At 37.5% G+C, this 25,722-nt stretch overlaps 1 protein-coding gene across 1 annotated transcript; it reads right to left on the reverse strand.

Moving 5' to 3' along the window:
- Positions 1-3,106: 3,106 nt before the first annotated feature.
- LOC149966727 (FMRFamide-activated amiloride-sensitive sodium channel-like) lies at positions 3,107-17,180 on the reverse strand. Its single transcript, XM_090167594.1, has 7 exons — positions 16,948-17,180; positions 16,512-16,603; positions 15,049-15,215; positions 8,008-8,097; positions 6,386-6,488; positions 5,024-5,102; positions 3,107-3,206 (listed from the first exon to the last, which is right to left on the reverse strand). The coding sequence occupies exons 1-7, from the start codon at positions 16,989-16,991 to the stop codon at positions 3,107-3,109; spliced, it is 675 nt and encodes a 224-aa protein (XP_090023720.1). The 5' UTR covers positions 16,992-17,180.
- Positions 17,181-25,722: the final 8,542 nt, after the last annotated feature.

The raw sequence follows: 25,722 nt of genomic DNA on the forward strand, positions 1-25,722 counted from the left end.
CAGTCCGGCAGAAAATGTCTGAGTGACGTCACTCGACCCTCTCCAAAAAAAACTGTTTTGCGGAAAGTGTTGAGGGTAAGATAATTTCAAGGGGGACAGGCTGAAGAAAAAAATCTTTACCTGCCCAGTTGATGATGGCGCTACCAAGTTGTCGTGTGGTTTTTACACGTTTGCTTATGTTCTGCGACAGTTTAAAACTGTAGCGTGATTGACGCGGAGAAGAGCGGGAGAGATAATCCGATTAGTGGCGAGAACGGGACGGTCAGCGAAGTGAAACTAGCCCTTTAATAAACTGGATTTCAGAGAAAAAATTATTGTAAATCATTTTCATCAGGCATATCAGAAAGTCATTTTATAAGAATAAAACCGTGGAAATTTATTTTGTAAGTAGTATCCTCCGGTAGAACAAAAACCGTACTTATAATTAAAAAACACGTTTCAAAAGAAGAAACCTTCGCCAGTTTATTTCCAGGGGTACAGGCAGAATAAAACATGGGACTTTAAAAATATTACCCACGATATCACCATCTAAACTTAAAAATAAAGTGTAAAACCAAAGATATTAGCGCGTCTAACTCTTCGTCCGACATTTGAATTCTATCATATTTATTTCCTGTAAGTTTTCCTGTCGAAATAGTAGGTGAATTATAAGCCAAATACGGGCGCATGTTACCTAGTAGCGAAGGCGAGGGTAGTGAAGGCGTATCCCATTGTGACAGGAGGTACGAGTTCAATAACTCAAATTCTACGAATTCGGTGTTTTACACTTGGCAGAAAGGCGAAGGGAGTAGTATTATAATCGGCGGCTGTCCAGCGAAGCGGGAGAGGTCGAAAAGAATAGACGAGCGAGCATCCCCAAGCAACCCCGTCCCAAACTCGGCGGGGTGCCAACAGGCAGGCAGAAAATGTCCCGGTCGCAGAAGCAGGCACGACGCACAATCTTCGCCAAAATCATGTTTTGCGGGAAGTATAAATGCAAGGGGAGTGTTGCAGCTAAGAAAAATTCAAGGCGGACAGGCAGAAGAAAAACTGGGCCTTTAACGAGATAATAGTTCGTTTACCGTCGATTTCGCTAAGTACGATTTTGCTTGGTACTATGTCCTCCAGATCGCGATGCTCGACGGCACAGATTTTTTCACTGGCTGATAAATCACGGCGCGGTGAGCGAGATCGGCTGATCAACGGGCTAGTCTTTTAACTTTTGAGCGATAGTACCTCTAGCGGCGCGGCAGTTTTTCGGTTGAAAGCGAATAACGGGGCGTCGAGAAATATCTTCCAGATTGACGGAATTGGATGTTCAATTTTGAAAAATAGTAGAGGGCGAATCTTGATCACGTTGAGCAATGGCGTGGTTTTTTCCTCGAATATCGTTCACCGCGAGGCGAACCTTCATTGAATGAGGTTAAGGTGGCGCCGCGCGCTCCCAGCACGTGAGCGTAGTGAACGTGCGCGCCGTTAGGCACCAATACTTAATTTATAGAATAGCGTTTTCCGGGTATTTTTAGTGGACAAACATTAATTTTCGAGAGATAACTTTTTTAGCGCATTTTTTTCAAATTACCGCACACTTTGTTTTTGCATTTTGGGACGTTTTTCAACGTATTTTTCGCCAATTTCAATGCCTTTTCGAGGTCTACCAACATCCTAACGGGACCAGGGTGAAAATGTTGCTTCGAGTGTACACAAAATGTATTCTATTTATGATAAATTACCGGGTATTTTTGAGGAAAAGACATTATTTGCGGTTGATTTGAGTCCGTATGCGCGGTTTCCGTTTGCGCACTTTCTCATTAGCGCTTTTCCTAATTGCGCAGTGGCCATTTGCGCGGCTGTGCATTTGCGCAGTTATACGTTTCTGCAGGTTTCTCATTTGCGCAGTTCACTGCTGGCGCAGATTACCATTAGGGCAGTTTTTCCCCATTAGCGCGGGTTTCCATTTGCGCAGCTTCTCATGACGTAAATATTGTATATTAAACCATGACGTAAATATTGCGTATTCAACCATTTTTCCTTGCGCAAATGGAAAACCGCGCAATTGAATATGCAAAAATGAGAACTGCGCAATTGGACCATTACCGTGCGTTTTTCGAGGCTTTCGCTATATAAGTAAGATTTGCTTGGTACTATGTCCTCTAGGTCGCGATGCTAGACGGCCCAGTTTGATTAGCAAGAATGGGGTTGGGGTGGTACCACGCGCTCCCGGCACGAGAGAGTAACCATTATGTAACGATAATCCCGAACCATTTCCATCTCACTGGTAACGATGATTGAGTTATTTATTATATTTTTTAAAACTAGTTTTTAAGTGTAGTCCACGAAAGTGCATTTATTTAATCATACAGTCTTTTTAAAACATAAATTTTTCGATCCGTTGAAATCTGTGATCGTTTTTTCACCAGCTAGGCTAATACCCAAGGCACCACCTTAGGCCTAAATTATCAGGTGGCCGGGTTTACTATTAAAACATATTTCTTCGATCCGTTGAAACTTTTTACCCTTTACTATTAAAAAACATTATTTCGATCCGTTGAATCTGTTTACCTCTTTTTTATTAGAAAACATTTTTAAATTTTCGATCGGTTGGTGTTTCTCTCCGATTCTTTGGACTTCGATCCGTTGAACCTCCTTCGATCACTTGGTCTTCGGCCCATCGGGCCAAGACCAGGAATCCTATGGTGGTTTCAGAATTTGCCTTCTATGAGTAGTTCTTCAATGCCAAAACTTTCGGAATAAGAATCCTGGAAATGATTAAAGCTACGCAGAAGGGTAAAGGCTGCAATATCTAAGGGGGGGGGGAGCTTTGGGAAGGCAGGAATAGAGTCTATGAAGAAACAGTAAACCTATAGGTTTTCTTTCATAATCAGAAATTTTTTCGGAGAACCGTTTTCGCCCTATTTGGGGCTCGTCAGTACCGTGCAGGGAATGTGGCACTCGACCTTTCTACCTTTTCGCATGTTTTATCATTCTTTGCAATCTATTGGTGGTTCTTATTAACTTCACACCTTCTACCACGGACTAGCTGTCACACGCCCCCAATGAACGGACACTTGAGTTGCTCTTTAAGTTGCATTGCTTCGTGAGTGACTCGCAAACACAATTAAGATATCTATGACGAGTTGCTCAAGACGCGAAATTGAAAGAAATGATTTACGGTATCATAGAAATGCCCCCTTTGAGAAACTGTTGCTACGTCGTAGCTCTTCTCTCTAAAAGAAAACTAAGCTGCGTATTAATTCGACGATTCAAAATTAAAAAAAAAACAGTCTGAAAATAAGCAGAAAATGGTTGATAGGACCAAGTACTGAACAGTAACAGAGGTACTTTCAAATAAGCGTTGCGTCAAAACAGCGCTTGTCAAATAGGCGTTGTGTCGAGACAGCTATTGTCAAATAACCATTTTGTGGTAAATTATTAGGATATGTCCCTATTGAAACAGCGAATGGGAGCCTTTTTGGATGATCAACCTGTCGTAATAATTTGATCGCATTAGCTAGCGAATTAAGTTTCTTCTTAAAAGGGACATTTGGGAGAAGCGGATGCGTCAAAGATGTTGAAGCTCATTTGGGGAATAGCGTGAAACCCAATCGGTAAAACAAATTGAGCAGTCATACAAAACAAGTTAACAGGTCAAAATATACCACTCCTCGGAAGAGTTTGTACATGGAGAAATAACAGGAGGGTCGACTTAGGATTTAGGCTATGTCAGTTTATTTTGAAAGGAGGTGCTAGCGTCACCTGGCTGTCGTACTGTACTAAATAGCGCGGCAAATTTAAATTTATCCTACTATTCCTTCATGGTTTGTCTATGATCTTATTCATTTTCAATTTGAAGACGTAGATGTCAATGGCTCAGCTGTAAAAGACCCACCTGCCAAGGGTATTACCCCGGTTCAATTCCTGGCCATGCCGGTATTTTAAATTAAATTAATTAATTAATTTTACTAGAGCACTCGCTTGACAAGCAGAAGGGCCCGAGGTCGAGTCTCGGTCGCCATATTTGTTTTTGTTGAATAGACAAGTGGCAACATTGGAAATCCTCCACGAAATAATTTAAATCGAACACGAAATCCCGTTATATTTAAATAAGAATCAAAATGTAAAACTCCTTTAACTATTAATATACGCGTCCGCTTAAGCTGAATTTCTAATTTTCAATCCTGCTTAATACGGGTGGGTGGTTCTGTGGTAGAACACTCGCCTGCCAAGCAGGAGGGCCCGGGTTCGCAAATTGATAATAAGACCTATAAAGTGAACATTTGGTGGAAACCCTGCCATTTGAATGCTAAGAAGTTTAACGTAACCCTTAGCCCTCGGCGAGTCCCAAATATCAATAACTAGTAGCAGACGGGTAGTCGAAATACAACAACCGCTACATACGCCATAACACACAAAAACACGCACTAACACTCCAACATACATGTACGTCACCACCCAATTCAAACTCACAAATCGCACGTACACACATACCCTATAGAAGAAAGAACGGATTTTGGAAAAACCCTTTTTCCACAAAAACCGCGAACGTTGTTTTTACACTTCGCCCCGATACTGCGATCTCGTTTCCAGACAGACTGACAATACAAACCCCTACACACACAGACAGACACGGTGATTTTTAAACATCTCCTAGGGAACATAAGTTCTTTGCAGAGGTAAAAACCGTTAACCATCCGAAAACCTCTTAAGCTATGGTCACACTTGAGCCGTAGAAAACGGTTTGAAACGGTTTGAATCGGTTTTAAACAATTTAGCCTGGATCACAAAACTCCATGAATCGATATCAAGGCAAATTGTGAACGCGGCCTAAATGAAATCTATACTCAACGAAGTTTAGTTAAATTCTTATTAATAATACTAACGGACTAGATAATCGTGAGTTCCAATTCGCCAAAAATTATTGGTCTAATTATTGGACAAAAGTGATTGTGCTTAAAGTACAAATAACCGGAAAGGGCACAGTGCCCATGTAGCTTAACCTCTCTGAACCAGTAACACCCAAGCCCACGTGCTATCGTTTTCTTACTTGCAAGATAATGGACAATTTTTCGTGCACACACTCACAGCTCCGCTAATATTGTGTATAGCTTCCCCAAGACAATTATCTGAAAAAAGGATTTCAGTCAGCTTTAAATATACGTAATTTATAATAAATTTCGCTTAAAATGAATACAACAAACTGAAGTAATTTGCATTTGTAAGATTTTATATAATAATTAAAATAAAATAGATAAATTATTTTAAATCGGTTTTCCTCTGACACTTATTTCAAACCTTATTTTTTAAATTTTAATACAATTAAGTAAAAGGCGCATATTAAATTGATCTTATCTCTAATAATTAGTGATAACCGTTTCAGGGAGGTGCCTAGATATTAATGAAATTGCTTAAATTTGAGTAAGTTAATTGAAGCTGAATAATTTGAGCAAATTTAATCGTGTCAACGTACTCATTATCCCTAAGTGTAATATCAAGTACCCTATTTTGTCCAATATTCCCACGATACTCACATATTTATCAAATTAAATTGCATTATTTTCCTTAGTTTACTTGACTTTCACCGTAGTATCATTTTCCTTTTTTCAAAGATTAAATTTTTTAAATCTATGATTGGTGACTTTTAATATCTAATTATTTATACTAATCACATAAGGAAATTATCGTTTTTAGTTGTCCAAAACCTTTTTGGTTTTCTATGCCTAGTTTCAGAAATTTTCTAGTTACAAAATTGATGGCAAACACCTATGGTTGTCTCCTTTTGAGTTTTGCTAACTTAACGACTCTGTACTAAACTAAAATAAGTTTTTTGGGTTCAATTTTAAGAAATCTGGGGGTCATTTGTGAAAATTGACGTTTACCGCCTTTACTAATTGCAATTACGTCTAGTTGGGTTTATTAAAAACATTTTTTATTGATACACAAAGAAGTCAGTTGAAAACTAATTTGACTAAGCATAGGCGTAGACGATTTGGAAATTTTAATCCATGAACCTACTCTAGGCATTTGGAAGATTGCATAAAAGAGGATGGATAAAATATTTAGTATTTTTATATGGCACAAAATGCAAGATATTTACGAACAGTGCGCCAAAAATGAAATATAAGAGTGACTCAAAACCCTTTAAAAAGGCATTTAAAAAATCAGCTTACAAAAAGGCTAGCAGGGGCCTTTTGATGACAAAACCTTTAAACAAAAATTGCCAGTAAGTGTTAGAAATAGTTTTAGGTCCTTTCTGTGTTACTTTTTAGTTTTCCCAAGGAAACCACGTTTTTATCCGAAATGCTTTTTAATATACCATAATAAGATTTCCACCGTTTTAATAGTTATGGCCATGGGTTTTCCGTTATCACTTTTAATAATAAACGTACAATAATCTAAAAAATCTTACTTTCGCTGTCGCAATGTGGGTGCGATCCCAAAGTCAACCATGTCGGATCTGTACAACCACACCGTTCGGCAATATAGGTTTGCTGACAAAATTCTATGCAATACTGAAATGCAATTTGATTAAATTAATAAATATGTTAATATTTGGTAAATAGCTATTTCAAAAATTAGATATTGAGTTCAGTAATTGGTCGAGCAAAGAAGGTTTTTCTATCTTACGGAATATTGGCTCAAATTTTAAGTCTTCATTTTGTAACCGCCTCAAAGACATATTGTAAAAGTACTGCTTTTATTTTATTTTATTACAATTAACGGTTCTATTATCATTGTTTTACTTTATTCTCGTTCAAATTTTAATAGGTTTCCTTGTGCCTTTGGTGTAACTGCAATTTAAGCTACAGATTTTAATCTAATAAGATTGCGTCATTATTTTATCTTACTAGGGTATCCTAATAATCAAGGTAGTTATACAGTATTTCAGCTCTCATATCAACGATTCTGGCATTTTAAACGGGGAAAATCGAAAGAGAGAGGTCTCCATTCTGTGATATAAGTGAAAAGTCAAATATTTGCATCGCAAAATATTAGGTGGATACTTTTCGCTTTTTCTAGAATTTCGGAGTACATAAAGTTATGTATTTGTACCCCGCCGTTCCGCTAGGCACTACGGCGGCCCACAACACTCAACCAGGTCCGGACAAAAATGCGCTTTGCGAAACAAACGTTCGGCCAGTAAGACAGCTATAAGAACAGGCTCACATATGGCAATCAAACGCCCTCGTCACGGCCCAACAAAAGGCGACACCATGGGCCTGCCCGAGAACCCATCCTCGCACAGCTGAGGGCTAGAGAGACTTTCTATTCCACTGCAATTACCATCCCCGATAAGGTTATCAAATGACAGGTATGGAGCGAACCCAAAGTCCGAGCCCAACAACCACGAACACACCCGTCACCCCTCCGGCTGGCGGCGAAGGGGGCGATGCGGACTGGCGCGCAAGCCCAGAAATCAGGCCCGGCAGCCGCGAACGACACCAGTGACCCCATTAAGGACAATCCGGATAGGGACAGTGATACCTGTGCAAATCAGCCGCAGGTTAATAGCCATACGTTGCCCGGCTCTCGCCACGAGGAGGCTTTGCAATCAGGATTTAAGAGAGTACAGTAAGAAAACTAACACCATGACTTTATTTTACTCCGAATCTGTGTGGGCGAATAGTCAGGGTAAAATCGTTTTCCAAAATGTCTGCCTGTAGCCAATTTATCAGATTACTCTCTTTACTCCCACTTTTGAGGCGTAGAAAAGGTAGCTCCAATTCTTTGACCTTGACGAATAGCTCACGGTAAAGAATTTACTCTTTACCGTGAGCTATTCGTCAGAACAAGTGAATAGTTTCATTTAGCGTAAAAAGGTAACCTTTTGTTCCAGAACAAGTGTAAAGTATCCTCCTTTTATTGATGGTTGTATTGATTTTAGTCGAGGTACTTTTGCATCATGAAACCGCATATAAAGAAATTGACGATGCTATCATCAATATGTTAATAAGGCATTTATAAAATTCCATTTGGGAATTTTTCTCAAGTCAAATCTTAAAGTGAATGGAAAAGATAGAATACACTTACCATTCTGTCAAAGGATAAATATTGTGATGAGTTCATTGAATAGTCTTCGCATTGTTCTTTGTATGGCCTCTTCAGTCGCCGAATTTCAATCTAAAGTACATAATAGAACTGGATTAGTTGACGGATTTTTTTGTTACAAAAAGGTAGAGCTCTGCTAGCGGACTCAAGTATAATTGATCATTGGGACATTTTCACTTTTCTGTTGAGCATTAAAATTGTATTGCATTAAAAGTATTTTATTGAACTGTTGCGCATCCCGAATAGCTCAAACTTATAATTGAATAAGTTAGAAATTCGGTTCGAAAGTCGATGTAGGCTGTGATCACTTTTTCCGACTAATCCAACCCTAGATAGACATTTAAAGTTAACTTTCGCATTTGTCAAACTTTTCTATTCCCTGCTATTGGTAGAATAAAAATAATTCGAGGAGTTGAGCTTTTCGAAAGTCTCATGTCAAATGGATTACTGATTTGGATAACCTTTTAAAAGTTTCAATACCGATCAATATTACGGTGGTTCTTATTTTATTTTTGTTGTAAATGTATGAAATAAAATTCAGAAGAAACTGGTTATAAATTGAGCCAAATTTAGAGGAAGCGCAAAGAGCTCGAAAACAACCTATATATTAGCGACTAATTAACCTACTTGGAATAATTTTTTTAGATAAACTAGCCAAAACAAAATTAACTAGCCAAATATTCTTAAAAATACATTTTACTTATGTTAATATACATGTATAGTTAGTTTTGTTGCTTATTGTGCTACCTCTAAATTTTCTACCTCAACATTTAAAAAAAGAAATAAGGACCACCATAGCCAATATTATTTACTTTGGGAAAATGTTGGAAGGATATAATTGATTAAAGAAGTCGGGAATTCCGAAAACAGTACGATTAAGTTCTTATTTGGCCACTGTTTATTACCTCTGTTCACGACTACATTATCAAGTCGTCAATACAATAATAAATTTGTATTTCCATGACCCTAGTTAAAGTCTTCTAATCCGGCCATAGTAGAGCATTTTACTTTTCCCAATAAAATAACTCTTAAGGAAAACTACCTTTGGATCCGGGCCCTAGACCCTTGAATATTTTGCCTAATCAGTATACAGGGTGTTTCAGAGAAGTCTGGCCCAAATTAACAGGCGTTTTCTTTGTGTAACAAGGAGTGAAGAAGGTCCGAAGGGACGTTTTCCTAAATTGAAGAGTAATTGGCCGTCAAAAATCGGCCTCTAAAACGTCGAAAAACGCGCATATGTGCCGTTTCTATTATTCCTTGGACCCAATTGTTTTCTTTTACTTAGCATTTGGTTTTTTATCGAAAAATATAAGAAAATGATCACTAGCATCAAAAATTCGTTTTTAATTAAAAGAAGTATTCTACGTGCAGAAATTAACAAGGTGTTTCGTAGTGACCACGTCAATTAAAAGAAAGTTACCTATTGAATTTCGGTTTTTTTTCTTCAAATGCCATAAGTACAAATTTAACTGAATTACAAAAAATGTACAAAATGATCACCTTGTGCAAACGCAAATCATTGTTTAACCCGTTCGAAGATTCGAGGCGTGTTACGAATTCGCCACCGAAAACTATGGTTGTGCTCCCTAACGGCAGCGGGCGGAACTATGCTTCGGAGGTCAAATTAAATGCACTGCGGAAGCTAGAAAGTTAGAAACTTAGGCAGACGCTTGACGTAATTAGACCCCTTATATGGTTAGGCTCCGTTGCGTCATCTAGACCCGTTTCGGTCGCGAATAGTTTTACAGCGATCAATAATGTATTTTCGTAGGTCGTCAATGTTGCGGACTTCAGCCTTGTGTACCAAATTTTTCAAGTTGCTCCCGAACTAAAAGTTGGGTATGGGTAGAAATTCGTGTTCATTGAGTTACAAGGAGTACACACGTCTTATGAGATAAGACTTTTCAAATTTCTACTAGCAAAAGCTTATTAAGCTAGAAGTTTGCTATCTTTAAGATTTAAAATAATGACAAGGTGATTTAAATTACCAAGAGACACAGTAAAAAATTAATTTCTTTGTTTTGTGGTTTCTCAGTTGTTACATGTACTGTTACCTAACAACATTGCATTGATCATTGTATTCACAAAAGTGGTTCAAAATGGCCCCCATTGGTGTGGAGGAAAGCTTGGACGCGTCTTTGGAAAGATTTTTGAACACGACGGAAGATTTCTGCCGTGTTTTGGACTATGTCGCAGCCGCCAATTGTGCGTTGACGTAGGTCGTCAATGTCTTGAACTTCAGTCTTGTTTACCAAGTCCTTGATATGGCCCCAAAGAGAGAAAAACAGTTTCGCCTCGACCTATCCACGTCTGACGAAACTCGGCATCAAGATGAGCTCCAACCCGAAGGCTAAAATGAGGGGATGCTCCGTCGTGCATAAAGCACATCTTACTGCTAGCGGTACGTCTTCAAGTAGCTCTGGTCAAGTGTCTTGTAGATAGGTTAAGTAAGACTCACCAGTTAGTCTTGGTTGTAGAAAATAAGGTCAAATTAAATGGTCGACAACAATTCCGCATCAGACATTGAGACTAAACTGCACTTGATGTGACCTAGCGGTAGTCACGTGCGGATTTTCTTGCTGCCACTCACGACGATTATGTAAATTGAAGATCCCGTCACGGGCTAATTAGCCTTTACAGAAACTAGAACCGTGCTTAACCAATTGACGTCGTCAGTCTGCCCCGGAAACCACTGACCAAATTCGACTGGCCTTGGATAATCGGCCTCATTTAAAGATTGAACCTTTTATAAATGGAATGGGTGGTACTTGTATCCTCGAAGGATGTGCCAGACAAGTACATGGTCGACTCGCAATTGACGTTCAACTTGCCTCATACTTGTCGTAGGATCATCGTCGAAGATAATCAGCACTTGTTCCTATACGTCTTCTGTATTGTCTCCTTCTGCAGAATCAGGACCCGTTAGTAGTTTTTTACAGTTTCTCTTAAGCATCTGTTAACCACCGCGTACGTTTGTCAATTTGGAATCTGTCTTTGACGAAAGTGCTCCGGATACAAGCACCGCGCTTCCACCGCATTTCACGAGTCCATACATATGATGCATATCTGCATATTTTGCCTTCATAAAGTACGCCATAGCATAGCAGGTTTAATATACGAAATGTTAATTTAATTATTTAGGCCCCTCAATTTATTGAAAATTCAAGCTTCTTACCCGTCCAAAAAACTATTAGAACATGTGTTGTAGACTCAAACTGTAGACTTAAAACCTTTTTTTTGTGTGTGACTATTTAAGGAGATCAATAATTACAAAAGCCAACTACATTCAGTAAACTAGCATTCGGAACAACAACACAGAGATGAGTTAAAAGGAACCACCTATGGCCTGCATTGTAAAGGATGATAAAATTGGCGAATAAGTAGATAAGTCCACAAGGAAAAGAGATAATAAAGCTAAACCCTAAATAAATTTATTTAGGGTTTAGCTTTATTATCCCTTTTCATTATAAACTTATCTACTTATTCACCAATTTTATCATCCAACACAGAGATAAGCTAGATACGTTCCAAAATGCCCCACAAGGTGTTAAATTTGTACTTAAAAACGATATTCAATAATAACCTTTTTTTAATAGGCGTAGTTACTTAGAAACACCTTGTTATAGTTAAAACGTATTTATACACGTAACTTACTTCTTTCATTTTAATAACTCACTTTTGATACTAATTTTGGGCCGACGATGATGCGTTCAAAGAAGATTCTACTTAACAACTCGCTAGGAAAACTACTATCGTAACTTTACCGAAGTGTAGGTTTAGCTGGAATGATTATTTGAAATAAAATCACCGCCGACTGTCTTGCCCCCTGTTGAACTTTGATGATAGCTTTGGCAGTATAACGAAAAACAGTTTGTTAATTCAGTCACGGTAACACAAATGAAATATTGAACTTTGATGGGGACTTTTAGGAAAGCACCTTTTATATTACTCCCCTAAAAAGACTACCCCCAACATTTCAAAACATTTTATACTCCCTTTAATTTTTTTAAAAATATCATAACATGTCTTTGGTTTCCCAAGGATAATTTATACAGGGTGTCTTTTTCTGCTCTGACGGCGCATTTTTTTACTTCTCCGAGGGGACATATAATCTTCGACATTTGGGACGGACCGAGTGCTGAGAGTTAAGGTAAACATCTCAACGTCCAAATGGCAGGGTTTCCACCAAATATTCACGGTATACGCCATAGTATCATTTTGCGATCGCACCGGGCGGGTTTCGAACCCGAGCCCTCCTGAATGACAGTGTTCTACCACAGTACCACCGATACATGTTACGGTTTATTGAAAATTATAAGCTCAGCTAAAGCGGAAGAGTATATTAATAGTCTACATTTTCTTACGTATGAAATTTTAAAGGTCAAATCTTGTCTTAGCGCAGTCAGCAGAGATAAGAGGGTTAAAGGGTAGAACCCGTGGGTTAGTTAGTTTTTGTCTATCGGTACTTTTGAACCGTTAAGGGTCATTTATGAATACAATTTCAAGTGGTATACTACGCTCTTTTTTCATTTCGCTTACTTTACTCTTAACTTCATAATTTATTTTACGTTTTTTCTTATCGGCTTTAAATGTGTGATACATTTTCATTAATGTGGTTACGTTGGTTTTATATTTTGAGGTATGCGCTGTTGTTTAGCCTTCACTATTCAGTTAAGGTTTTTTTGTGTGCGTTATAAGCCGGGAATTGTTAACGGTAAGGTGTTTTTGGTTTTTTCTATTACAATTTTCATTACCGTGGGTATATGGATGGACATTTTCTGGATTTCTAAGTATTTGAATGACCTTGTTGTTTGATTGGGTTATTATTATAAATTTTTTATTGCAAAAATCATTCCATTGAAAAAGATCAATTTTTCACGAAGATACGAGGTGATGAAAAAACAAGATGTCCATATGGGGCAATTACCAGTTTTTATTTATCCACATGTAAAAAAACTGAGGCCTACTAATAAAACATTTTTGTTGTTTTTGCGCAAAGATCGGTTGTCAGGTACTACTTAAAGCGAAATATTTCAGTTTTAAATCACTCTAACATTTGTTGAGTAATCTACAACTATGCTACGTGAGCAGCGCGCTCTTAAGGTCGAGTTATTTTACGCAGATGCCAATCGTAACGCTAATAGAGTAAGTCAAATGTTTAGTATTCGCTATCGTGACAGAAGACCAAGCTACAACACCGAGGGGTAAGTCACTCTCGGATGACCTGTACACCGAGTTCGCGTACTTAGTACTGTTAAAGGTACGGATTTTAAAGAGTTCACGAACTCTTATTAGCACAGTCAGAGGTTCGACGGTGTGTACACCAAGTTCGCGGAGTGACCAACCCCTCGCAAAACACCGTTCTCGGAGCTGTTCGCGACTTCAACAACTACGGAAATGTCAATCCCAGGCTCCGTGGACAAGGTCGTCAAAACCTCAACATGAAAGAAATCGTAGTAGCCTTCTTTTTTGGGTACCGTCGAGCAAGTACTAAAGGTGCAAGTGACGATCTTTGGTAATCAACGAGCTACGTTTGGAGAACCCACTTACATCCGTATCGAGTTACCCTCTACCAAGCTCTGCACGAAAGAGATATGGAACGACGATATGATTTCTGCAACTGGCTAATTAACATGTCTAATGATGACCAAAACTTCATAAATCATCTTCTGGTAACTGACGAGTGTTCCTTTGGGAGAGATGGAACTTTCAAACCACCAAAACAACTACATGTGGAGTGATGAAAATCTTCACTGGGTTTCTCTTACCATCACCAACAGCAATTTCGACTGAATGCTTGGCCGGTTTTGGTTGGAGATAAAGTTATCGGCCCATTTTCCCTTCCCAATCGTTTTAATGGACAAAATTACTTGGCACTATTGCAGTAAGAAGTAGCAGATGCGTTAGACGACATTCCACCCCATCAAAATTGATGTGTTGTGGAGCATCTTAACAACGAATTCCCTCTGCTTTGGATTTGAAGAAACAGTCCCGTTCAATGGTCTCAGAGGTTTCCAGAAATAACGCCAATGGAACTTCAATTATGGGGTTTCATCCACGAAACAGTTTACGAGACCCCCTTGCAAGGATAGATGATTTACGACAATGAAATATTGCAGCCTTCTCACTCCTTACTCCTGATATGATCGTCGGCTCATTTCGAGTGACGCTTCATTGTGCCGAAACATACATCGTGGCCAGCGGAGATATCATTGAACCTTACATGTAAATGTTCTGATATTATGGTACGAATAAACTTTTAAATTAACCTTTTTTAAGAATTGTTTTTAAATCTGAGCACAAAACTGAACATAACCACATATGGACAGCTGTTTTTTTCATCTTCTCGTTTCTTCGTGAAAAATTGGTACATAATTGACAGCGCTCTATGTCTAGCACCTTCCCGCCAAAAAATAAATTAAAAAAAACTGGAAAAATGTTTTAATTTTTCTGAAAATTGGGATTTCACACGTAACCTTACTAGACATAATACCCTAACAATTTTGTAACTCTAACTCTTGTAAGTTTCGAGTAAAATTCCCAGTCAGAGTAAAAACAGCACCACGAATATTGATTAGTTGTAGTGCACGATTATGCTGTATCTATTTATTACCTTCTTGACCAAACTACTACAGTAATGAAAGTAGTAATTACAACAGATATTTTAAGTTTTTATTAAATATATTACAATTATTTTTCTAAAGTAAGATTTATTTTTACTCTTTTTTTCTAACGGACAACGCCACCTTAGTTATAAATTCATTATTGGCTTGAACTCTAAATATGAAACCCAGGTTTATAATCCATTTCAGGTGGGGCCTAACGGAACAGCGCCGCCCCGCATATTCCCTCACATAAAAATTCGAATTCTTAGTAGATCTGGTTTCCTGTAGATGTTTTTAAAATATTTAAACAACGTGTGATAAGAAAACGTTTAAAAGATAAACATACGCTTATTATGAATGAATATAACAATTTAATTTTTTTGTAAATTGTAACATGCTAAAGATTGGACGAACAAACCTCTTTCAATGAAAATCTAGATTCTCCTTCAACTATTGCTTCGAACTCTGCGTGATTAACGGAAGAACTGGTTGGGTAAATCAAGACTTTTACTCCACTACTTCCATCAGATATTAAACCCATATCCCAAGATTCCATAAATTCATAATTCATCGTTATCTTCAAACCTATGACAAACAATCCAAGTGCTTAGTGGCATTGCCAAAAAAACTGAAAATCACTGAGAGTAAAGCAGTGTTAGTTTGCTGTGGAGATGACACGACTTTTTGGGTATCTGCAGATTTTTTTAATTCGGGTCCTTAGATTGGTCAGCCTTATAGTCTTCTTTATATCGCAGGGTATTTTTGCAGATATTTAAAAACTTTAAAAGGAGGAACAATGAGCTGTGATGTAGTTTTTGGGAAAGACATAAAACATAAAAGAGGCATGGTTGGTAGAGTCTTATCTGCTCCTTTAGATTTCAAATCAGCCATTACCTTCTCAACAAATCTGGAACCAAACGCTATGACGGTGTTCTACCTCGATATTATCCTTGGACCGACAATTCTAATTATAATAACTAAATAACAAACGTTAAATAATTTCCACAGTATCTGATTTGGCCGCTACTCAACTAATTCGACACCACTAAAGAGAATTTGAAATATAGATATCGATATGTTTCATTTCAAAGTTCACATAGGAAAAAACGGTGGTACCTGTATACTAGGCGGACTTGAAAAGCCATCGCTGATGCGAAGAGCTTGAGTATCGAACTGCATGGTTTTGAGTATTCGTTTAACTTAAGTACTATAACGGGTATGTTTAACCATAAGTCCCAGTCAAAGATAATATAGAACTCCGTACCCTAGATTCGAATTCAGAGAGCTTTCTAATTGACGGTTTTCTGTCGAAGCGATTACACAGTTCCGGACCAATTTAACTTTTTCAATACACTGGTCAAAGGAAGGCATTTATTCAACATTGAATGGCTATATTTAGTGAAGAAGTTTGGGAAATTAATATTGGCTGTAGCTGAAAATTTACTTTCGAAACTGGACGTGGAGCCCACCCAGGTTCGGGTTTAAATATAATAATAACATTAGTACTAACAAAGTTCAAATTTTGAGTTCCATATTTACTTATTATTTTTATTTCATTTGTGATATTTTTGAAGTACGTTTAAAGTGTCTCTACAACTAATGCGTCAGAGTCGATTCACTCGTCGAGTCAGGATAGAATGTAACGACACAGGGATCCACTTACGGATAAACGTTGTCAGAAATAATCTTTCCAAAACGTGTAACATTTTTATGAAATTTATACCTTGAAAATTTCACAATTACTAGCTAAAATACGTTTTGAGAAAAACCCCAATTTGAAAACCATTTCAGACACTTTTTTGAGACGGTTATTGCTTATAGGCATTTTAGCAGAAACGTCATATTCTTAGAATCTGAACGACGAATACTGTTTTAACTTACCGCTCTTTGGGCCATGCATATAGCTCTTACTGTTTAGTGGAATGATTGAAAAGAAATTGGCAAACCGAAAGTTGCTCTCCTTCGTGAAATTTCTATAGCGAAAATAATAATGTTTTTTTTTTAATCAATTTGGAACGTTGCAGAAATCTAATATACAAATAATTTTGGTAATTTCAAAACAAGACCAACCAGCGCTTTCAAACCTCACAGGGATCGTCTACAAATAACGGTTACAATTTTTAGCGTAGAAATTTAATTATAGTCTTACGTATATGCAGTAATAGGCCAATTTCTAGGTATGGAGGTGGGCAATAGAATGTAATGTGTAATTTTAAATCATAAAATACTTAATTAAACTTAACATAAATAAATGAACTTTACGGGAGACTAAAACATACTTTAAATCATAGTAGGGTGTTTGAATAAAAATGCTTACTCTCTACTGCATGTTTTCATGTCGAAAGTGCAATTCTTCAACATCGTTTCAAGGTGATGTCCGGCTTCCTCGAATTCTTCTTTGGTCAAGTTATTGTAGAATTTAATGTATTCCTTCCATTGAATAACCTCGGTAGTGTTCTTCAACCCAGCAAAGTAAAGTGAACGCTTTGAAATAATTTTCAAATTAGATGACTATTTTCGAGGTACACTGTTGCTGGCACTGGATGTAAGGCGTTGGTAGCTGTGTACCTCTAAACAGCTAAAGACAGAGCAACAGTGAACACTATCTATTTAAGTTTTGGGTTTTTTTTTGTTTTTAAAGGAAATGTCAAATATTATACAGGGTGTCTTTTTTGTTCTGACGGGCCATTTATCTCAAAACCAACAAGAGTTAGAGTTAAGAAATTTTGAGAGTATTATGGGTAGTATGGGAACGCTTCAAATCAAAATTTTCAGAAATATTTTTGAAAAAATTTCACGTTTTTAAAAAAACATTATGGCGGGAAAGTGCTAGACAAACAATTCGTGACAGATATTATACAGGGTGTCTTTTTTTGTTCTGACTGGCCATTTTTATCAAAACCAACAAGAGTAAGAGTTACGAAATTTTGAAAGTATTATGTCTAGTATGGGAACGGAGGCGATGGGAACACTTCAAATACAAATAAAACAATTTGGCGGGAAAGTGCTAGACAAACAATTCCAAGGAGAAAGTTGTAGAGCACTGTCGATAATGTAAAAAGAAAAAAAATCAATAGAAACATTTTTCACGGAGATACGAGGTGATGAGATAAAACCAAGGTGCCCATAAGGGGCAATAGCCAGTTTAAAGCGCAAATTTAAAAAATGTTATAAAATAGGTTTTTGCATGTTAAAAATCTGAGGCCTACTAATAAAACATTTTATGTTGCTTTTGCGCAAAGGTCGGTTGTCAAGTTATATTTAAAGCGAAATCTTTCAGTTTTAAACCATTCTCTAACATTTATTGCGTAATCTACGACTATGCCAATTTATTTTAGTGAGCAGCGCGGTTTTATGTTCGAGTTGTGTTACGGAAATGCCAATCGTAACGCTCATAGAGTAAGTCATATGTTTGGTATTTGTTATCCTGACAGAAGACCAAGCTACTCGGAGCTGTTTGAGACTTCTAAAACTACGGAAACGTCAATTCTAGGTTCCGTGGACAAGGTCTTCAAAACCTATACATTAAAGAAATCGTTCTAGCCTACTTTTCTGGGTACCCTCGAGCAAGTAAAAAAGGTGCAAGCGACGATCTTAGGGTATCAAGATATTACGTTTGGAGAACTCTTCACAATCACCACTTTCATCCGTATCGAGCTACTCTTCCCAAGCTCTGCACGAAGGAGATATGGAACTACGATATGATTTCTGCAACTGGCTAATTAAAATGGCAAATGATGACCCAAATTTCATAATTCATCTTCTGGTGACTGACGAGTGTTCCTCTGGGAAACATGGACCTTTCGACCGCCAAAACAACCACATGTGGAGTGATGATGTGGGGTTTCTCTTACCATCATTTTTCCTTCCCAATCGTCTTAATGGACAAAATTGCTTGGCACTCTTGCAGTAAGAAGTAGCAGATGCGTTAGACGACATTCCACTGAAAACTTACAGACAACTTTGACGGTGCACCACCCCTCAACCTCGATGTGTTGTGGAGCATCTTAATAACGAGTTCCCTCAGCGTCGAATTGGTAGAAACGGTTCCAATCAATGGCCTCCGAGGTCTCCAGACCTAACGCCGATCTACTTTCACTAATGAGGTTTCATTTAAGAAAGAGCTTACGAGACGCCCGTAGCGAGCAACGACAATGAATTATTGCAGCCTTCGCTCTTCTCACTCCTGATTTGATCGTCGACTCATTTCGAGTGATGCTTCATCCTGCCGAAACATGCATCGTGGCCAACGGAGATATCATTGAACCTTACATGTAAATGTTCTGATATAATTTTTTTACGGAAAAATATTAATTGAAAAAGGATGAAAAAATTATTTACAACCAGGAAATATAGTCAGCGAGTGAGGCGCGGCATAAAAGAGGGGTTGCAAAATAAATGGAAACCCAGCAGACACGAGAGTGCGCTTGAGAATGTCGTTGACTAAACTATGCCGAGAAAGGCATGCGGAACTTCTCTTGCAGCTAAGTTCATGGGACATGAACGAGTCAACGTGGCTACCACAATCGAAAATGTGCGGCACACAGAGGGGTGCACCCAAACGTAGACCCACTGTGATCCGAAACGAGTCATCGTCCAAGTGGACGACTGTTTCTAGGGGACCTCCTCCAGTTAGGTATTGGTGACGTCTTGAAGCGCCGACCAGAGTACCTCGTCGAAAGACCGGAGGTCATCAACACAAAGACCGGAGCGTAACGTAAAAGTTACGATAATTTCGGGACTGCCAAGGAGTTTCTCAGCAGAAAAAAACTGTGATGAGTAAAGACTGCCTGCAGATTCCCTCTCATAATTCGCAAATCCTCAGTTTCACGCCCGAGGCAAGACGAAATAGCCTTGTCGGACAAAGGGGCGCCCAACAAGATAAATTCGGGGCAAGCGAAGATATTTAGCCCAGACGCCGCCTATTCAAACAAAGTTTGAAAATGCAGGTCTTCCAACCCGCCAGAGTTGAGAACGAGGTGCTCGCATTTTGACGAGTTCAACTCAAGTCCAATGTCCACTGACAGCTCCTGAATCAGGAGAATATCCTGGAGAACAACATCAGGGACATCGCCTAGAGAGGAATCGTCCTGATATCAAATATTTGGGCGCAAACTCATCCACGAAGCCACCCTTTTGACGATGAGGTAAAAAAGAGCTGGGCCCAGGGTGACACTCGGTGAGCCCGGCACGCACTAGTGACACTAATTGAGCACCAACGAGTTGATTCAGAAACGTTTCAATAATAAATTTTTTGCTAGTTTTAAACTTTCGATAACTCTTACAAATTTACAAGACGATTTACAAATAACAAATAATAGGTATTTGAACTTAGGAAACGTCGGGGAGAGACGTAGACGTCCGCCTATTTACACGAGCAAACATTTTGTTTGTATAACATTTTCGTTCACATGCTCCACTAAAAGATGCTGAAATTTCACTCGTTAGCCGGAGAAGAAAGTGTTTGGCAATTCTTAAAAAAGGTATTTCTTATTAAAAATATCATTTAGGTTTGTGTAATCAAAAGGATATAAACGAAAATTATTAGATATAAATCTTTGGAGTTAGCCCTCGGTCAGCAAAACCTGGCACAAAAGCGTTTGTGAAGTCAACACGTTGCGGAAATATTTTCTCCGTTCACACGGAGCAACTCGGTTTGCAACTTGTGTTGACTAACAACGTTTTCCAAAAATTTTGGCTTGTGTGAATATATCTTAAGTTAGTTCCATGAATTGCAGAAACTGCCTACCATTTCAACTTTAAGAAAAATTAGCAAAAAAGTAGTAGGATGTTGAAAATTAACTTACCGATATAGTTTTTGTGATAGGATTGGTTCGAGGTGCATGTGATACGTTTTGATTGTTCGGTGGTTTTCCAATGTTGGGGAATTTAACAGGGGTAGCAAGCTGCCGCGATTCATTGAAATTGGGTGAAATTGGCGCAGATGGATAACAAGGACCATATGATGGAAATGATTTAACGAAATTAATCCATAAATCTTCTTTTTGTTCTTCAGTTTTATTACATATGTACGATTTCCTAATTCTAAAAGATATCATAAATTAGAGCTCAGATTTAGTGAGTCATAATATTTTAGAATTAGCCACCACTTTCCTACGCATTGTAACCCGGCCACCTGAATTGAAGGCTTTAAAAGTAGCTCAATGACTAATTTAATTATAGGTCTAAATCATTTATAAAAATTGTCAGCCAGATCAATAATAAAAAATTTAATAATACTTCAAATCAAAAATAATTTTAAACTAACTGATTTATTTATAAACACTTGCCATATGAAAAAATTAACTATAGTTAGACACTTACATTCACTACTTTAAATGGCTTAAAATTTATAAGTTATATTCCACGTAATTGGGAATTACTGCTACATAGTCGGTAACGTCAATGACTTGACAAATAATGCAATCTGCTTTAACAATACTAATTCCATTGTTTCGAGACTCGATATTTATTAAATGGTTAACTTTGAAATTTGGCTGATGGTTTCGAAAAGCTAATGCGCCTATTTTAAATTTCTGAATTACTGCATATGCTACTTTGATCCAATATCATAGGAAATTTGGATCAAATTGTGATAAATAATGGATCCCAATTTACGAAATTGGATCAAATTGGCAATCAAATTTAAAAAAATCTATCCCTATTTGATCCAATTTGGATCCCAATTTGATAAAAATTGGATCCTTAATTTGATCGAGAGGTCCTAAATTTGATAAACAATATTTGATCACATTTGGATCCAATAAATTAAATCAAATTTGGATCAAATTATGATCCTCCATTTTCGTAAGGGTCCGTACCGTAATCCGGATATCCGTGCCGTAAGCGAGACGAATTGACAGTTTGGAACTGTCACCGTGAAGTCCCCCTTCGAGCCCCTCCAAGAAAACGCGTGTGCGTGTGTCTTGTGTAATTCGGAACCCCGTAATCCGGAACCGGAATCCCGTAAATTGAAGAGCAGCCAAGAATCAAGTGATAAGTAGAAATTTATCATAATCCCCCCCCCCCCTTTGTAGAATATCCAGGGTCTAAATACGAAATAGCCGGTGAAAACGCAGATAATAATTTTTAGAAAGATGGTAGAACTATTGTTCGGATAAAGGTTAAAGACAGGTCCCCTTGAGTTGAGAGCTCATTCCGTTTCGTGTATTTATAAAGTTAGGATTACCTTTTTCGTTCGTGCTTTACCCTCGCCTTTGTCATTATTGAGTTAATTATTTGCCATTGTTTAATTGTAGAACCTTTAATTGTAGTGTTTATTATTAGTGTAAATGTATATTTATTTCGCCTCCCCCCTGCTTATTTCAAGCCCAAGATGCCTGAGTTTAAGACCACCGGAACTGATCCCATGGAGAATTGCGAGAGAAAATTTAATTAACAAATGTTAGGTCAAAGAGTGCATATTTTATATTTAAATTCCCCCTCTTATATTTGAAAAGCTAAAATAACCATAGTTGAGATGGTCTAAGCATCACTATTGTCAAGTCGAATTATTCCCTCGGTCCCCCCCCCCCCTGCATTTTGTTCATAATTGTACTTAGTGTTTTATAAATAAGTGTTAAATAAAGATTTTTGTGATCGATTTAAGACAAAGGGTTTCGATTCTGAATTGGAATCTTCCCTCCTCTTCCCCCGTATGTAACTCCCTCTCTCGGATTAAATTCACCGCACGATAAGGCCACGACTAGCATTTTGTCACCATCTTCCCCAGCCTTGGTGAATTAATATCTTCAAGTTCAAGTTTATTTTATATTTACCTTGGTTTTTACAATGGTTGAAGGGCTAAATCTTTTGGTTTCCAAACCGTACTCGTTACCCCAACCGATTCGATACGTTGTTCGAGAAATATATCATTTACGATTTTCTAAAAAGCTTGCACCGGTTACGTTAAAATGATATCCTCAAATTTTACCCGAAGGAGTATGTATGAAGTTCCTTAATTTATGGTTTATCGATTCAAAAGAGTTTGATATTGATTGTACCATCCCTATCCATTCCCTTTTCAAATCAATGTCCCTTGGAAAGAGGTGAAAACTATCTTGGGAACTAAAAGAAGTATTCCCACATACTGTCACACAATATGTACTTCCACTACTTTTAAGAGTTTCCAAAACCGTGCTATAAATACATATTCATGTCACATGGAAGCTATTTATAAAAAATAACCTTTCATTTTCCTTACTTATGCCTAATACGATTTGCCATCCTCGTTTAAAAATCCGACCTGTTGCTTAACTAATCCTCAACTAATCCCAATAAACGTTTTGAAAACTTGGCCTTACCCAAAAGCAGCTAAATAGGAAACCAAATATAACACAAAAAGTAAAAAAAGTTACATTTAAAAATGTATTTAGCTTATATTCAACCTGAAAAGTTACCAATACCCTTTGCAAATTTAGTATATGAATTTCAGACCGTACAATAAAATAAAATCTAACCTTGAACTTATAGTATTTTCATAGGACACAGTTGAACCATAGACATAATAAGGAAATAGACACCTTACGCGGAGTTTGATTTGCCAAAACGATACGGGTGCAATAACTATAGCGGACAAGCGGCAGGTGTTCCGTATTACTGTGGCACTCCATGTAAATCGCCACCTAACGCTTAAGAATTAAGAATATGTATCGGGTTTAAAATCAGACGCAAAAACTTAAGCGGTTAATTTGAAAAACGGTTAGTACGTTTTTGACTTAGGTAATATGTTTTATAAATAAATTACCAAGTTTTTGTGATTTTTTTATTTAAAATAAAGTTGTAAAAGTGTTTTCTATTGAAAATCTGTATTTATTTGGTAAAAATGGTTACGCATTGCAATAATTTTTCAATAAGTAAAATAATACCGGAAAATGTTTCATTCCACAAGTTAGATTAAATTATACTCTTATTTAGATAAATATTCATTCTTATTTAAAAGCTTTATATAACTAAAGGTTTCCCTTATCTAAACCTACAATACTGTCTCAATGGATAATTACTGTAAATCGCGAAAACTGGACACCTTCAAATCATGATTTCATTTGTAGTGATCACTTTTTAGAAAGGGATATACAAATTGTAAATGGCAAAAGGTGGCTCACGCAAAAAACCATTCCAATTCAGGTTTTGTTTCCAGAAAATTCAAACGAGTAAAAATAGTCTAAATAATTTTTTTTATTTAACGTAAAGAAATTACATTCACTTGAAAGTGAAATAGAAAGAAACCGGTGATGCTTACCTCTCACAGCCGAAATATTCGCGAATCACGTCAGAGTACCTAAAAGATTACCAACACGAACATGTGATGTTTTTTTATTTTCTTACCTAATTGACAGGCGTCGCTTAAACGTAGTACCAAAGGAATACGTAACAACTGCCGGTTGTTTGCTTGGCGTCGCTTCCGTATTGACCGCCCGTAGAATCTTGTGTCTTTTTCTTTATTATGTCTATGAGTTAGACACACCAGTTGCCCGCTACTGCCGCGAGTTTGGCCGTTAAAAGTGAATAACCATAATGCCTTCCGCGTACCTGGCAGTGCTACTGGCTTCTATGAAAGTCGTCAATTTGTTTGTTGGTCTGTCACATCCTTAGATTTAAGCCCAGTTCACACTATACAATCAATTGGGCCACTTAATTGAAACCAACTAATTGTAAGCAAGAAAATTGAATAGTGTGAACAGAAAAATTTTAACTATTGTTCCAACTTTTTCTGTTCACACTGTACAGTTTTCTTGCGTACAATTAGTTGGTTTCAATTAAGTGGCCCAACTAATTGTATATTGTGAACTGGGCTTCAGAGGGCCAAAATGTACGTATTTATCATCAATATGGGAATCGAACTATGTATGTCCATCCTCCCAGTCTGAGGTCCTCGTGTCCCCTACGGTTTTGTTGACATTTATTTTCATATTTTCCGTTTAAAGTCAATATAAACCCATGAAATTGGGAACCGTTGTTAATTTTTGCGTACGTAATTTGTAAAAAATTATTTAAACTTAGTAAAGTTAAGAAAAATATGTTTATTTTTAATTGAGCATTATTTTGTCGTACGAAATGTTTAACTGCATTTTCCTTGTGTGAGAGCGACAATTTTCGTTCCGAAATTTTACGGTAAGTGGGTTTGTATACGACAGTAGTTGCTCTACAAAAGAGGAGAGCGTTAAGTGAAATTTAAGATAGGTTAATTGTAATTAAGATAAAGGCATTCGTTGCGATACAATTTTTTTCAACCATCATAATTTAACACGACGATATGAAACACTTTTAGCTTTTGAAATCGAAAGAAAGTAGATTTAACTATTTTTGAAGCTATCTTAGAATTAAACAACTAACTAGCTGAGGCACTGAAAGACGGACTACCCAGCCAGTTGTCATCACGTAGTTTGAGCCTGTTTTTTTAAACAACCTTAAACGAATAAAAATCAATATATAATTCAAACGCAGGTGAAGACTGATTTACTGGCACAAACAAGTTAATTTTAGACGAAACGAAAAAGCATGGTCCGTGTTCATAGGCTTCAAATATTAGTGTTGTTGGGGAATGCCTGCTAACGTTAACCTTCATACCTGTTTAAATTGGAAACGGTGACCACTGGGAATTCCGCTTCTCCGGACAGATCGATCTCGATTTCCTGAACGGAGGGGAATTGGCCGAACTCGCAAATGAAGACGAAACAGTTGTAGAAACACATCGCCAACATGAAGAGAGATATGAACATCTTTTTATGGGGAAATAAACGGGATGCAAGTCGGAATTGTTTTGGAGATTTTCTCTTCGGTTTAGTCTCTATCTGACTAGGCGGGCAACCGTGAACATGTCTCATGGAATTGAAAAGCATTTCTTCTTTGAAACTAAAGCTTCTGAAATTTGTAATATTATAAACGTTAAATCTTTTCTGTAAATCTAGGTCATAAAGTAAGGGAATTCCAAGGGACTGCGGTGTTTAACAAGGAACAAACCCATCTTAAGGTTGCAAAAGGGTTGATAAAGGGTATTTAGGAAATTAGCAAGACCTCAATCGGTCCTTAAAAACCTGAAACGGTGGATTTCACACTGAGCCGAACTACCATATTATTTAATGAACGAAAG

The sequence above is a fragment of the Leiobunum rupestre genome, chromosome 1 (assembly GCF_980474605.1).
Source record: "Leiobunum rupestre chromosome 1, qqLeiRupe1.1.hap1, whole genome shotgun sequence".
Taxonomy (NCBI): Eukaryota; Metazoa; Arthropoda; class Arachnida; order Opiliones; family Sclerosomatidae; genus Leiobunum; species Leiobunum rupestre.